The sequence below is a fragment of the Copadichromis virginalis genome, linkage group LG4 (assembly GCF_057382275.1).
Source record: "Copadichromis virginalis isolate Kocher_CV1m ecotype Utaka linkage group LG4, C_Virginalis_male_GT1.1, whole genome shotgun sequence".
NCBI lineage: Eukaryota > Metazoa > Chordata > Actinopteri > Cichliformes > Cichlidae > Copadichromis > Copadichromis virginalis.
This window is the reverse complement of record NC_140621.1, coordinates 26,668,946-26,685,747: the sequence shown is the minus strand read 5'-3', so window position 1 is coordinate 26,685,747 and position 16,802 is coordinate 26,668,946. Positions and strand designations below refer to the sequence as shown.

The 16,802-nt window shown below is 40.0% G+C and overlaps 1 protein-coding gene across 1 annotated transcript; it reads left to right on the top strand.

Annotated features, from left to right (window-relative positions):
* The first annotated feature begins 7,610 nt into the window (after positions 1–7,610).
* gper1 (G protein-coupled estrogen receptor 1) lies at positions 7,611–10,396 on the top strand. Its single transcript, XM_085455461.1, has 2 exons — positions 7,611–7,664; positions 8,570–10,396. Exon 2 carries the CDS (start codon positions 9,019–9,021, stop codon positions 10,081–10,083), a length of 1,065 nt encoding a protein of 354 aa, XP_085311587.1. The 5' UTR covers positions 7,611–7,664; positions 8,570–9,018; the 3' UTR covers positions 10,084–10,396.
* The last annotated feature ends 6,406 nt before the right edge of the window (positions 10,397–16,802 follow it).

Here is a 16,802-nt window from a genome sequence, read left to right as displayed (position 1 = left end):
GCAACTTAATCCCACAGACCTTTATCAGATCTGGGAGGGGACTGTGAAAGTTGTGTAGGTTGTCCTGTATTTCTAAGCTGCAGTGAAAGCGATTGTGAACAATGCCACAGCTCCCTTCCTGCTTACCACATGGCTAACACCACATCTTTTGTGGAGGGACCCTTTAACCAGGACACACAGGCTGGGGAAAATAGCAGCATTCCCAACATTCTGTGGGTCTGACAGTCCGAGGCTGCTGCTATTCTCTGTCACAAAACAATGTTGTGTAGGCATCTAATAACAATGCCCTACACACTAGAGCTGCGCCAATGTCTGCAAGTAAGAGCTTGAAGTGTGTGAGTTAGCAGGATCACACTATAAACAGCCAACTTTTCAGTTAAATCTGAACAGGCTGAAGTAATCGGTTATGATGTTCATATTACAGTTAGGAAGCAGTTACACTGTATTGCACAACAGTGTGTGGATTAATAATACCTGAGAGACCAAAATATAGAGGCAAACATAAGATCTCCAGTGGGAAGAGGGGGGGGGTCTTGAATCATGTGCACTGCATCTGGAAATGATATGATAATGAAGTGAAAAAACATGGTTGTCATGGCTGCTGTTTCCATCTCTGAGGATTGAACTTTCTCGGAGCTTTTTAACTCAAAAAGCACAAACCATCACTCATCAGTTACTGAGTTTGTCAGTTGTTTGTCACTCTTAAAGAGCAGGAAACTTGTCATGCACGCAGGGATTATTATTCATATGTGTTGCTGATTACAATTGGGTAATTGGACATGTTTACAAGCCCACATGATTATGTCCAAAGAAACATACAAACCGCGTACAACCCAAACAACTGCACACCAACTAAAAGCCCTCAAGGAACTATGCAGCAACATGTTGCACTTGATACCAACTCCCCCAGGCCTGCAGGTGCATTAAGGAAAGCATATAGAAGATCTTTTCCAATAATGTCAAACGACTTTTTTTGCCATATACTGTAAAGTTACACATACACATTATCTGGTATGGATTATCTGCTTGGAATAAAAGCAAAGCGTGAAGTGTGAAGTGTGTCAGGTTACAAGTTTCACACTTTCGTCCTTATTTTGCTAAGTGCACCAGGAAAAGCTCTTAAGTGTACCAGCATGTGTCTGGAAATGGAGTAATGCTGACATAGCACAGATTTCGTAATGTGCTACATTAGTCTTAATGTTGTTTTTCTCCTTTAAAGGTTCAGCCAGACCAGAAGTATGAGGGTCGGCTTCGGTCTTACACACAGTATCAGAGACCACCTATGAAGATGGAGAATTTGGCTTGCCGTTTGAAATGTTTTATCTGGCACTCATCCACATTTCACACACAAACCTTAACCCACCGCTGTTTTTTTCTTAATGTGGATGAAAACTGGGCTATATAATGTAAAGGCAGGAGCAAGACCAAACAGGTTACAGTTCTCACGCAGGTATCTCACGCTGGGATCAGAAAAAGGGGAAGAAGTGGCGTCAAATCCTGAATTCCTAGAGCAACCAAGCCACAAGAAAAAGAGAGCGAAAGTGTCTGACTGCAGGCAAGGAAAACCCTCCACATGATAGTAAAAGAATAAGAATTAATACATTAAATAGGGCAAAGGAAGTGAAAAGGCAGGAGCACAGCAAAAAGATAGCAGTTGTACAAAAGAAAAAAAAAATCTAAAGATTGCAATTTATCAAGAACATGGTGAACATGTTCTTGATAAATGGCAGAATAACAGGGCTACGGTTCCTTTCACATGGTGGAAGGTCTGGCCTTGACACGTTTGAAATCTCCCACCATAATAAATTCAGAACAGACCAGAAAGCTTCAGGAAGGAACCTTCATGTTCAGCCCATCGCATCGCTTCAGCTCTGGGGAAACATGTGCACCAGGGCAGATGCTTTGATTTCAACCCACCCTTCCTCCATTGCCAAACCTGTTCTTTTTGCTTCTCATCTCCAGAAACGAAAAAAAATAAAAAATAAAAAAAAATAGACTAACAATAAAAATCCCAGCATCAGCTAAATATCAAACATAGGCCTGGAAGCAGTGCAGAGGAGCTGGACTCAGGCAGGATGTTCCATTCAGAGTTTGTGGTTGTGGCTGTGGGAGATGCTGAATAGAGCCAGCAGCACATCAGACCGGTAAGTGGAGGCAGATGAGGGTGCTGTACCCTCCCTCCTCCAGACCTCCCACTTTCACTCCCCCAACCACAAGCAGTTAAACCCCAAAACTTCCCATTAACACTGGTTGTACTGATAGTATTGCTTCCATATTTAGCCTAGTTCTTAAAGAGGAGTTATAACAATAGTATGTTTTGTAGTTATGACAGAATTTTATGGCTCAATTTTTAAAAAATGAGACCAAAAGAAATGTTTGATTCATCGTGCATTTATCCATCAGTTTCATCAGTTGACCTGCTGTGTATTTTTAGAATAAAAACATCAACATCTGACCTGCTTTAATACTTTGAAACACTCAGACACTTTCATAAATCATCGTAAACACCACAGAAGACTTTTACCGGATTCCTGTAACCCACTGCTCATCCCACTCCAACATCAATCACTGTTAATGCCAGTGGGCCATCCAGTGGACATAAGCATGAACTGCAACCTTTCTGACAACATTGAGCATATACTGTAAGTCCAGTTGAAACGCCTCAAGACAGAAATATATATTTGAAGCACAGTATGGAAATTCTATGTTATGCAGATCATGAAAAAGGCAAAAACTGGTATAATGATTTGTTTTTTATCTGTATAATAAAGAGCAAAATATGGAAAACAGAGATTTCCTGCAGCATTTTTAAGTAAGTTTTAAAAAGTGTCTTGCTCAATATCTTTTCAGCCGTGCAAGATCTTGCTGGAACAAAAAACAAAAAACCTTATCCAGATGAGGCCCAGACTTTATGTAACCTTTAGCCTGATTTGTTTCTCAGAAGTGTTTTATACTGCAGAGAAATCCAACAATCGGTCAGTGCCCTACCTTTTCTTTTTCAGCTTTTTATCGTGCTTTGGTGGGGAATGGCATATGTGAGGTATTTGTTCTCTACTAAAACAAATACAACTAAGTGTGCTTCAGCAGTCATCATGAATTTGGTTTTGTTGACTTGCACATTTGACCACTACATCCCCGCTTTCCCCTTATCTGTGTGAAGTCACGCAGACTGAATAACTCAGATTTCAGGTAGCTGGGGAAAAAACAATCACACCAATCTGGCTGACTGCATGACCTCTCGGACCTGCTGCTCTCGTCTTTCTTCATGTGTGCTGCTGTGCTGACCTTCTACCGCAGCTAAAATCCTCTTTTATGTAACCCACAGAAACAGCTCTCTGTTGTCCACTCTCCTGTCAAAACCCCAAAGTTGTTTGCACCAGCAGGGCTTCCAGCTGCTGTATTGACCCTGTCTGCTCCCTCAGACTGCTACTGTTGCTCTGCTGTACCATATCCTCACTGCCAAAACACAGCTCCTTGACGACATGAAGCTCTGCGACATATTGCTGTTGCATGCTGCTGTTGTCCCTTAAAAGTCCCTTCAATAATACTGCTATGTCTTTTACATTATTAAAACACAGTAAAGATCGTAATGCTTTATGTGAGCAACTCCACACACAACAGATTAAGTTGTAATCCTGTGCTGGGGGAACAAGGTTCACATGTTTCCCTTTTTTTACCTTTCTAAAGGGAACCTTTTATGCTTTTCTTCATCTTCTGCCAAATATAAATTCACAGTGGTGGATGCTGATATTTAATATGTCCAAGGTTTTGAGCTAATTCATTGGGTTTCGGCCTGTTTGATTTTGTTTGTTTGTTTGTTTTTTGTCTAATCCTGTCATCACATTATTTACGAGAAAGAAAATCATTCAACATCATTAGGTATTGTTTTTGTGTTGGCTGCAGTTTCTTCAATTCTAACATTTATTTTTGTTTTTCTGTCCAAACTTCAAGCCCAGACGCCTCTGAGTGCGTTGACCTTCCCTGACTTTAAATTCACTACCTCCACAGACTTTTTGTTGTTGCTCACATCTTTTTTTTAAAGCCCTGAGGCTGGCACACAGCAATACCAAAGGAACTTCAACACCATACCTACCAGCACTGATGCAGCTTTGACCCCAACTCCCTGCCTTCCCCAGGCTGTCTTTAAATGAAGCGACCTTCCCACCTTGTGAGAAGTTTACAGTCAAGTTTGGTCTTTTGGAAGCTTTTGCCTGAATTATCAATTTTTCTTCACTTTAGTCCTGCTTAGATGTTTTTGTTTTTGAAGGTGAGCTATTATGCTCTTCTATAGTTTCACGTTTTTTATCCTTAGACTCTACCATTGTGTTTTTGTATAATTCATATTGAGAAATTAAGATGTTTAATGATATTGTAAAGCCAAAATTAGAAAAAGACTTTCCACATCAAGCCTTTGGCTCACAGGTCACTGTGAGTGATAGGGATAGGATTATACTTTTCAGCTACTTGGGATACCAAAATGATAAAAAAAAAAAAAAAAAAATTTATGTTTATTGAACCTTGGCCAGTCTTGGTCGCCGGGGATTGCTCCGCCAGGACCTCTGCTCCTGGTGGCCGCCCAGCTCACAATGCATCCGACCCCTATGGTGCCCACCACCTGCAGGAAGATGGGCCCATGTCCCTTATTTTGGTCTGTGCCCAGCCGGGCCCCATGGACTAAGGCCCGGTCACCAGACGCTCACCCTCAGACACCCTCCCTGGGCCTGGCTCCAGGGTGGGGCCCCGACAACTCTACCCCGGGGAGGGTGAACTATTCCCTCGGTGGTTTTCTCATAGAGGTATTCTAAATCGCTCTTTGAACCTTCTGGCAAATGAAAGAAATTAAGTAAAAATTTGCATTTATAAGTCATATTGTTTTTGCTACAGCCTGTATTTTTGTTTAGGTGTTTCAAGTGAATGGAAGTCACATTGACGATAGAGGTTTTAAATATTCATGTATAAAATATTATACACTTGGAATTACAGGGTCAGGTTAATTTTAGCATCCACCACTGGATACGTATATAACGTCCCCTTTAATGAGTTTAATGAGTTCATTTATTATAAGATTACATCATTGTTTTCCGTAGCTGCTACCGTTTTTTGCAGCTGCCAACTGATCATTTGGGAATACCTACTCTTAATTATAGTAGGCTTACAGTGGGGCAAAAAAGTATTTAGTCAGCCACCGATTGTGCAAGTTCCCCCACTTAAAATGATGACAGAGGTCAGTAATTTGCACCAGAGGTACACTTCAACTGTGAGAGACAGAATGTGAAAAAAAAATCCATGAATCCACATGGTAGGATTTGTAAAGAATTTATTCGTAAATCAGGGTGGAAAATAAGTATTTGGTCAATAACAAAAATACAACTCAATACTTTGTAACATAACCTTTGTTGGCAATAACAGAGGTCAAACGTTTACTATAGGTCTTTACCAGGTTTGCACACACAGTAGCTGGTATTTTGGCCCATTCCTCCATGCAGATCTTCTCGAGAGCAGTGATGTTTTGGGGCTGTCGCCGAGCAACACGGACTTTCAACTCCCGCCACAGATTTTCTATGGGGTTGAGGTCTGGAGACTGGCTAGGCCACTCCAGGACTTTCAAATGCTTCTTACGGAGCCACTCCTTTGTTGCCCGGGCGGTGTGTTTTGGATCATTGTCATGTTGGAAGACCCAGCCTCGTTTCATCTTCAAAGTTCTCACTGATGGAAGGAGGTTTTGGCTCAAAATCTCACGATACATGGCCCCATTCATTCTGTCCTTAACACGGATCAGTCGTCCTGTCCCCTTGGCAGAAAAACAGCCCCATAGCATGATGTTTCCACCCCCATGCTTCACAGTAGGTATGGTGTTCTTGGGATGCAACTCAGTATTCTTCGTCCTCCAAACACGACGAGTTGAGTTTATACCAAAAAGTTCTACTTTGGTTTCATCTGACCACATGACATTCTCCCAATCCTCTGCTGTATCATCCATGTGCTCTCTGGCAAACTTCAGACGGGCCTGGACATGCACTGGCTTCAGCAGCGGAACACGTCTGGCACTGCGGGATTTGATTCCCTGCCGTTGTAGTGTGTTACTGATGGTGACCTTTGTTACTTTGGTCCCAGCTCTCTGCAGGTCATTCACCAGGTCCCCCCGTGTGGTTCTGGGATCTTTGCTCACCGTTCTCACGATCATTTTGACCCCACGGGATGAGATCTTGCGTGGAGCCCCAGATCGAGGGAGATTATCAGTGGTCTTGTATGTCTTCCATTTTCTGATGATTGCTCCCACAGTTGATTTTTTCACACCATGCTGCTTGCCTATTGTAGATTCACTCTTCCCAGTCTGGTGCAGGTCTACAATACTTTTCCTGGTGTCCTTCGAAAGCTCTTTGGTCTTGGCCAAGGCGGAGTTTGGAGTCTGACTGTTTGAGGCTGTGGACAGGTGTCTTTTATACAGATGATGGGTTCAAACAGGTGCCATTCATACAGGTAACGAGTGGGGGACAGAAAAGCTTCTTACAGAAGACGTTACAGGTCTGTGAGAGCCAGAGATTTTCCTTGTTTGAGGTGACCAAATACTTATTTTCCACCCTGATTTACGAATAAATTCTTTACAAATCCTACCATGTGAATTCATGGATTTTTTTTTCACATTCTGTCTCTCACAGTTGAAGTGTACCTCTGGTGCAAATTACTGACCTCTGTCATCATTTTCAGTGGGGGAACTTGCACAATCGGTGGCTGACTAAATACTTTTTTGCCCCACTGTAGGCTTAGGGCATCAATAATTATACTGGGATAGTTTAATCTATTATATTTTCAAGCATAATTTAATTTCACATTGATGTCTTCTCAGTAAATAGCTCTGTTTTAGCACATGGTTATTGTATGTCTGGAATAATTGTAGGTATCTGTGGCTAATCCATCTGAGTGTTCAGGAAGATGCCAAATCAGCCAACACTACATCCAACAGCTCTCCATAGTCTCAGGTGTAATAGAAATGAGCACAAATTATACTGATGTTAAACCCTGGCCAGTAGCAAAATGCCTGTTTTGTTTCCCACTTATTGAAAGTGACACCTCACAGCGTTTTAAAGATTTATCTGGGTGTAATTGTCGTATTGACCATGGGCATTGAATAAGCAACCGTCACTGTTTTTTGTTGTACATAAAAAATCAATTCTTTACTTATTATACAAGCATACTAATGAAAAAGCAAGGTAATGCCTGGTATTTTTCCACTGGCCCTAGGACTAAATGCTAGGCTACCCAGGTGAACAAATACTTAAAACAATATGTGGTTTCTATAACAACACAAGCTGGTTGTGTCCAGGTAAATACCACGCTGCATCTAATTGTTGCCAGAACTTTTCTTTGATTTAAAGTTTAGCACGCATCCTGTTCAATTCTGTGATTTTAGGATTTAGATGTTTGTCAGATCCTTGGAATCACTAAGTCGGAGGAGAAAGAGTAAGATAATGAAATGAAGCATGTTGACAAACTATGCGTGACAGATCATCTCTTGCCTCCCGCCCTCCCCTCATTTCCAGACAGGGTTGGGCCAAACAGCAGGTGGTGCAGAGGAGAAGCCTGGACATGGGATATACAAATCTCTGGCTCCCTGACTTCTACACCAGGCAAGCAAGAAGGAGCAATAAATGCTAGATTTATATGTAAGTGTATTTTTTTTATCACCAAATTCTTTGTACTGGTTGGAGATTTATGTATTTCATGTGTTTTGTCTTAAAAAGACAGAAAATAGCACATCACGTGTGGGTGTTACGCTATGTACTCAGTTAATTTCACTGTGAATGGGGCTTTCTCTTGTGTGAATGCAGTTACGCAAGTTATGTATTATGGTCTTCAACTTGAGTAATCACTCAGAAAGCTGTAATATATTACATTTCTTAGATGTCAGATGATTTTTACTGAAATTCTCCACCCTGATTAATTGATTGTTGAAAAAATATAGGAATAAAGTGAATTGTTGATCAATGCTGCCATCAGATTTCAGGGTTTGCACTGCCTTTAAATGTTTAATAGAAAAGTCTAATTAGCAGCACAATCATGACGTGCAATGCATTTAAAGAGCAGAGACATTTAAAGTAAAGATAAAAAAAATACTGTACACATATTGCTTTGTGAGATTCATAGTCTACACATTAATTTATGATATTTGCCTCCCAAGAGTGCATTAATATTGCAGAGGGGTTTACTCTGATGGGAATAAAACCCTGGGAGCTGAGAATTTTTGTTAAAGGTCAAGTTTGCCATACAGAATACACTCTGCGTTTCACCAGGGAGGGTGTTCGGATTGGTTGAGGATTTTAAAGAAGGATTTCAATGCATCTGTTTAAGTCTAAAGCTTGAATGTTAATGTGCACATTTGGTTGTTGCTATTCATTTATTCCCCTAACTGTTCTGTTTAAGGTGTATAATTTTCATGTTTTATCTTTGATAGTATTTTTAAGTAACTGTTATGTACCTGATATATCTCATTTGTATCATGATTATAACGATTTGTGTTGTTTTTCCAAGATTTTACCCCTAATTGTCTTTCATGTTGTTGTTTTTGGAGGGGCGTTTTTGTTCAGACAGCTCAGGTGTCACAGCAATAACATCTTGGGTCAAAGCCTGCTGAATAGAGATACACGTGGACTTGAAGAGACAAATCAGGACTCAGATCAGATGACTCAAAAGAGGAGAAAAAAAAGCCACCCTTTAATCTCAGGACTGCAGTTGTGATGTGAATTGGAGAAGCTGAGGGCCAATGGCCATTTTAAGACATGGAGGCACTCCTGTTCGGCTTCAAAAATCTTTTGGTAGATGAAACTTGATGTAAGCATGGGGTCAAAGAAGCCATAAAAGATTCTCTCCACTCACCTGACTTCTGCCAGCATGCCGTCACAGCATAGATGATTCACCCTTTGAAGAGGCGAAGCTGGGAACTACTGTGGTGTAATGATGTAGCAGCTACAGGTGACTTACACTTGGCTTATGATTTAGGACAGGCCGACCACAGACAGTATGGAAGGGCAGACAATCTCTTGGGTCTGGATATATGTAAACAGTACGGAACAACTGAACACTTCATATCCATACAATGCTACAGACTTAAGCGAAAACTCAGACAAATACCAGTCATACATCGTTGGTCTCTTCCTTTCCTGCCTGTATACCATCCTCCTTTTTCCTATTGGATTTATTGGTAACATCTTAATCCTGGTGGTGAACCTGAACCACAGAGAGAAGATGACCATCCCCGATCTTTACTTTGTTAACCTGGCTGTAGCTGACCTCATCCTGGTGGCAGATTCCCTCATTGAGGTCTTTAATCTGAATGAAAAGTATTACGACTACGCCGTCCTCTGCACCTTCATGTCACTTTTCCTGCAGGTCAATATGTACAGCAGCATCTTTTTTCTCACGTGGATGAGCTTTGACAGGTACATCGCCTTGGCTAGCTCCATGAGCAGCAACCCACTGAGGACTATGCAGCACGCCAAGCTCAGCTGTGGCCTCATTTGGATGGCCTCCATCCTGGCCACGCTTCTCCCCTTCACCATTGTGCAGACCCAGCACAGAGGTGAGGTGCACTTCTGTTTCGCCAATGTCTTTGAGATTCAGTGGCTGGAGGTAACCATTGGCTTTTTGGTGCCCTTCTCCATCATTGGTCTATGCTACTCTCTGATTGGGCGAATTCTCATGAGGGCCCAGAAGCACCGTGGACTGTGGCCACGGCGGCAGAAGGCTCTGCGCATGATTGTGGTGGTGGTTCTGGTATTCTTCATCTGCTGGCTGCCAGAGAACGTCTTCATCAGCATTCAGCTACTGCAGGGCACAGCTGACCCATCGCAGAGGACTGCTACCACCCTGTGGCACGACTACCCGCTCACAGGCCACATTGTTAATCTGGCAGCTTTCTCCAACAGCTGCCTCAACCCCATTATCTACAGCTTTCTAGGAGAGACCTTCAGGGACAAGCTGCGTCTCTTCATTAAGCAGAAGGCCAGCTGGTCGGCCGTGAACCGCTTTTGCCACCATGGTCTTGATTTACACCTCCCTGTCAGGGGTGAGGTGTCAGAGGTGTGAAGAGAGACAGTTACTAAAGTTACACAAACTTGCGTCAAATCAAAGTTACGTATCAGTTTTCTTCAACTGTTATTTAGCTTTGCCTCATACAGTAGCTGTGCCAGTGTCTCAGTTAATCTGCTCACTTTCTGAACAAAAAAATTAAGGATTTACACCATGAGAAGGAAAACAAGGTGTTTAGTAAATATCAAACACACAAATACAGTATATAAAATCTATTTCATGCTAATCTCCAAATTTACTTTTCCTTAAGTTCTCTGTGTGGCATCAGAAAATGAATGACAAGCAAGATGTTGGTATGTGCTATTTAAAGTCTGGCAAAGTGAGATTAATAATAATAATAATAATAATATATATATAATAAATATATCACCCTGTGTGATATATATATATATATATATATAGCATAAGGACGCCTACACATCCACACCATCATGTGGCCTCATTTGGAACTAAATTAGCAACCGTCTTTGCTCTCTTCCTGTCTAAGACAATGCAGTGCCTATTTATTTCTGCTTTTAAGTTTTTTCTTTACTTTTGTTGAAATGTTGCCATGTTTAGTGAAAGTGGACCTATTAAACTTATTTAAAACTCCAGATTTTTATGTTTTTACTCTACTGGAGTGACTTTGCATGATTCACAGCTCCAAATAATCCATATTTATCTCATACTGGGGGTCATTCAGCCCCTCAGTTCAGCTCCCTGCAAAAAAAGACGTAGCTCCTTCTTTATTAGCTGGCCCCTCGCAAGCAAAAGATTTGCAGATCTATCTCTGACAGCCATATTTGGTATAACCAGCCTCATAAAGAGCTATAAGTGGATGAAAATCTACATTTCTTTTACATGGATTTAGCAACCTGAAATGTTGGCCATGTTTAACATGACAGAAAACAAAGAAAAGCATAATAGGTCCACTTTAAACATTCACTGGAGCATGCAAACACATGTTCACAAACTTACTTTATTGTTATAAATAAAGAAGATGTCCCACTTTTCCATGAACTGAAAGTCAAAGTTATTGATAGCATCAATAAACCTGTTTTAAATATTGAGATTATTTTGTAGATCTTTCAGGAAATAGAAGTTAACACACAATCTCTATTTCTTAATTGATAAGCAGAACATTTGTGCTCATATTTATATTGAATCCAATGTCAGAATCGGGATCAGGGCTCAGTTTAAAGATGGCTGCAGTTATTACCTCACTTGTCAGTTCCTGTTAGCATGACGGTAAAGCAAAGAGGCAGGTGTTGTTTTTGCCAGAAGAGCAGGAGACTGAGTAGACATATCATTCAATGCTAACAACATAAAGCTGCTGCTTCATTCAGGCTTTCTTTAACATATATTCTTAATTTCTAAGTACGAGGCTTTGACAGACAACATTTCATCTTCTCATACTGCATCCACATATTTTATTTACAAGGTAAAAACTTCTCTTTTTTAGGTAGAATCAAACAACTAATGACAGTAACACAATTTGGCCAGTCAGACATGTGTTTGTTCCAGATTCACTGTGTTCCCAGAGGCCATCACTGCGATATAGCTGCCTGTAAATTGACAAAATGATTTTGACAGAACATTATAAACATTAAGATAATGACCACAAAGGTTAATTTAATTCAAATGAGCAGGTGCAGTGTACAAATTTTCAACTGTATGGTCCCTGAGGCGTTGCATGAAACCTGTCATAATTTGTTTGTTGATCTGTAATCAACGTCGTAAATTCTTGTGTAGTACTGCACTTCCTTCTTAATTTCACAAGTGCTTCTAGTCATATATTTTATCATTTATTATAACATGGTTCAAAGCATATTAACAGTGTTATTTACATTTTTACAAAAGCAAACATTTTACAGTATCATGCATTATGAATACTGGATACAGGAATTGCCATCACAACCAGGTTATCTTTATACACAATCTGTGTATTGCCAGCCTGCAGGCCGTGTGTGTGTGTGTGTGTGTGTGTGTGTGTGTGTGTGTGTGTGTGTGTGTGCATTAGGCGACCAAAGATAATGGCGTAACTGGGAAAAACAGGAGTCCAAACCACAAACTGTTATTCCAGCTGTAACGGGCCCTCAGCCTGGGAAAGCTACTCTCAGTATTGCTTCAGTGATTGTTTATTAGACATCCGCAAAAAATGCTAAACTTTTTGCAGTGCACGATGCTAAAAATTCTCTCGACTAGTGTTTCCATTACGCTAATTTTGGTTTTTTGTTTTGCACTTTCCCCATTCAACAAGCTCTGCTTTTCACACCTGTCCATAAATCTGTTAATCTTAACAAAGATTAAGCACAGATTGTATATTTGGAAAATTTATATGAACGTAGACATTATCTGAAGATTTATAATGTTCTGTAAACGGCACACGGCTATAACAGTGCCGTGAGGGCACAGAAACAGGAAGACAGGCAAGTAATAATGCAATGAGGACTGTCAAGTTCATTGATATAAACAAGCAACACCTAGACTCCAGAGGCAAGACCCTCTTTGTTAAGCCCTGAAGGAGAGGCAAAACCCCCCATCTGTACACATATAAACACACACAACTGTGAGAAGAGCTTTTCAGTGAACTATGTGAACAGCTGAGACTACTGAGGAAGGTTAAAGGGTTGTGGTGGCTGACGTCACAGAAGGGAAAAGGGTGCGACTTTTCCACTGCCTAAATTCAGTCCTTCCTCTTGATAATTCTGACTTGCACAATAAGCAAGAACCATTTGATAAAAGCACAAAATGAAATACTATTGACTTATCCAATGTTTGAATTTTTGGTCATTCCTTAAGACGGAGATCTGCTTTATTTCTTCATAGTTTGCTTCCAAGGAAAAACAATCGATTGTAATTGTTTAAAGTGGTCTTCAGCAACAGTTCTTCGCTCTTTCTGGAGGGTTTTAACAGTTCTTCTTCTTTCCCACGTCATTTGAATCCAGTGCTTTTACCGGACCATTTTCAGAACAATGTTTTTGTTTGTCAGAGGGCTCGGTGGCGCCAGTGTCCGGCAGCCTCGCCTCTGTCAGTGCGCCCCAGGGTGGCTGTGGCTACAATGTAGCTTGCCATCACCAGTGTGTGAATGTGTGTGAATGGGTGGATGACTGGATGTGTAAACCGCTTTGGGGTCCTTAGGGACTAGTAAAGTGCTATACAAATACAGGCCATTTACCATAACATAGACTTGTGAATCATTCAAAGCAGCTAATTCAAAAGTTAGCTAACTGAAGGGATGAACCAATTATGTGTCTTCAGTCTGAACAGTCTCTCAAAGTATTGTCCTTAAGAATTAAGAGGAAATTCAGCAGACACCTGACAGAGGACCTGAGAGATGCATCTGACCCTTCAGTTGATCCATCTGTTGTTTGCCAAAGCCTCAGACAAGTAAGGGTGGCTGTCAAGAAGCCATTATCAAGGAAGAGAAACAGATAGAAAAGGCTGAGGTATGCCAGGTATTACACAAGAACTGAACTGAAAAATAGTGGCAACAGGTCTCATGGAATGATAATTCCAAATTCAAAATGTTTGTTTTTTTCATCAGCATGTATGGAGAAGATTGAGAAAGAGGTGTTGACAGCCATCTGTAAAGCACAGTGGAGGCTCTGTCATGGTTTGAGGCTGAATTCTAGCCATTGGTGTTTGACATTGTGCCAAAAGTGATGGAAATATGAACACAGAAAGGTACAGTCAGAGTTTGATCAACCATGCAATGCCATCTAGAAAATATCTGACTTGCAATGGCTTTATTTTTCAAGGATGACAATGATCCCAAACATACTGATAATCCAGTAAAAGCATGGAACGATTGAACAATATCAGTCATGGATTGGCCTCCAGAGTGCAGACTACAACACTGAAGCAGTGTGGGATCATCTTGACAGAAAAGAGAACAAAGGGCAGCCAACATCTAAAGAAGAGCATTACATTCAATTCAACTCAATTGAATTTTATTTATATACCACAAAAGCAGTCTCCTCAAGGTACGTTATATTGTAACGCATAATAACAATGTCCTTCAAGAAGCCTGGAGACCTATTTCTGAAGACTGCTTAAAGAAACTACAAGAAAGCTTGTCTAAGAAAGTTCCAGCTATGTTGAAGAATAAAGGTGGTCATACCAGACACTGACTTTTAAGCTCAAAATATTTCTATTAACTCCATTTTAGCTTTATGTACAGTATTTCCATGCGTGTTTGCACATTTCAATAAAGCTGTGCACTAGGGCTGCTCAATTAATCGAATTTTAATCACGATTACGATCTGGGCTTTCAACGATCATTAAAAATGACTGAGCCGATTATTAGCCCCTCCCTCATTTATCCGCGACACCTTAAAGGCCAGTCCGTGAAAATATTGTCGGGCATAAACCGGTCCGTGGCGCAAAAAAGGTTGGAGACCGCTGATTAAGAGGACCCGAGGGAAGCTCGGAAAGCTAAGCAGAAGTTATTTGGAGAGGAGAGTGACTGCTGTTGGTTGAAAAGAGAGGTTAAAAAACTTCAGTGGTGTTGCACACTATTTTATATTATTTTTTAAAGTCATTGAAGCCGGTCAGAGCAGCACACTCCGTTTTGTGTAACTATTTTTAAATCCCTGTAGAACCTGGACCGTGTAAGCTAGCGCAATAATTTTTTTTGCATATGAAACCGGAGGAGTTGTACTTACATCTGATGCCATCAGCTTGTCCTCGGTCATGGTTTCCTTCCACATAAAGCTTTGCAAAAATTGCATAAAAAGCGCTTGCAGGAACAAAAACGTAATATTCCAGAAACACGCTTTGCCGATCCGATCAGCTGTTCGTAACACTTCCCACAGTGAATCAGACGTCAGCACGAACTATCACATGTCGGCCATTTCCTCCCCGAAACCGGAAGTGACGTCATTTTCGCGGAAATGTAGTTTTTTACTTGTAGGCCTTAAAAGCCTATACTGGTCATGTTTGACTTTTCTGAATAGTTTCTGGGATGCTTAGAACTCGAATTGCACTGCTGGAAATCGTTTATTTTGATGCACCTTCTGTTTTCTTTGCAAATTTGCATCATAGGATTGTTTTTTCGTTTTTCCTGCAGTGTATATAAAAATTGGTGTATCTCCAAAATAAAACTATGAAGACACTCAAAATAAATTTCCTGTTGTTGTAAACTATTTTTTGCAACTTTTTTGTATTTAAAGTTTTGAGGGATAAACCTCTTAAATTTCTCCAAGTAGAAATATATGTAAAAAAACAAAACCGATTTTCAATTTTCTTGTAGTTTATTGCAACTTTTTTGCAATTTATGTAGTTACTATGGACATAATGCATACATATTATTAAAATATGGGCTATAACAGTTGTATAGCAACTTGAAATGCTCCCAAAAATGGCACTACAACATGTAAAAAAATAATATAAGCTCTGGCGGACTTGGTTCTATGGTAGGTCTTAAAGGGTTAAATAAATATCGTCAAATAATCGAGATCTCAATTTCAGTGAAAATAATCGTGATTATCATTTTTGCCATAATCGAGCAGCCCTACTGTGCACCTATTTCTCATTTTCCTAATAAAATATAAAAGAAAGGTTGGGTGGCTCAAGACTTTTGCACATTACTGTATGTTGAAGGATTTGTATTGCTGAAATCTAAAAAGAATCTATCCTCTGCTATGAACATGAGCTGCTTAAAGCATACCAAAAATAATGCTTGAAAAATATGATTCCGCTCCTTAAATGTTATTTTTACATAACAAACATTCCCAACATTGTCTAACTGTAAGCTTAGCATAGGTGGGGCATGTCAATGTAATTACAACGGGATGCTCTGGAGCTTATGCATAAATATAAGGCAGTGCACTCGGTGCACCTGAGCAGCTTTATAATGGATGAGCTGTATAATTGCATTTGTACATTAAAATCCCAGGAAAAAAAGAACTTGAACAGTGCAGATTATATTCCCAGATACAGGAGTAAAGACCCCTGAAACTACCTGATGTCAATTTAATGTGGAATTCTGGTAAGCTGAGAAAGATGCAAAAAGCAAAACAACTACTCCTTTAGATTTTTCAACAATAAAGAAACAGAAAAAACAATCTGATATATCACCATCTCATAACATAACTTACTACATCAAAGCTTACTTACTACAAACTACATCACATTGATTTTTATCTGTCATTCCAGATAATTCATCATTCAAGCATATTTTTTAAATCCTGTGACATAACAGAAAGTTGGCCTGAAATTGGTTAGATTTAATGAACACTCAGCACATAACATGAAAAACAACTGATTCTAAGATGAAGCTTGGTTTTCTGGCCCTCTCTGACTGGAGCTTTAAACTCCACTTGTTGCTCAGTGATGGCTTGATAATCCTTTAAAAGGTTTAATTGGATGAGAGACCATTTATTTATACTACTCACAAGCAGTAAGGTGCATTTGACTAAACAAAGTCACTTTTTTCAAGTAACACTGAGGGTTTTACAGGTTTTAACACGACAAGCTTAATGATTGCAACTATTTAAAAACAAACAGACAGAAAAAGGTAAATAAAGGCAGAGAAATTATTTAACACAAAAGCTTTTTTTTTACTTTTGTGTTTAAGCCAAATATTAAACACAACCTATAGCAAAACAGCTATTCAGACTATTAAAAATAAATACAAAAGAAAAAGAAAGAACGCCATATCCATAGGTAAAAACTACAAAAAGAATGACTGAAATATCATGAAATCTCTAAACGAATGAAAATCTAAGTACAAT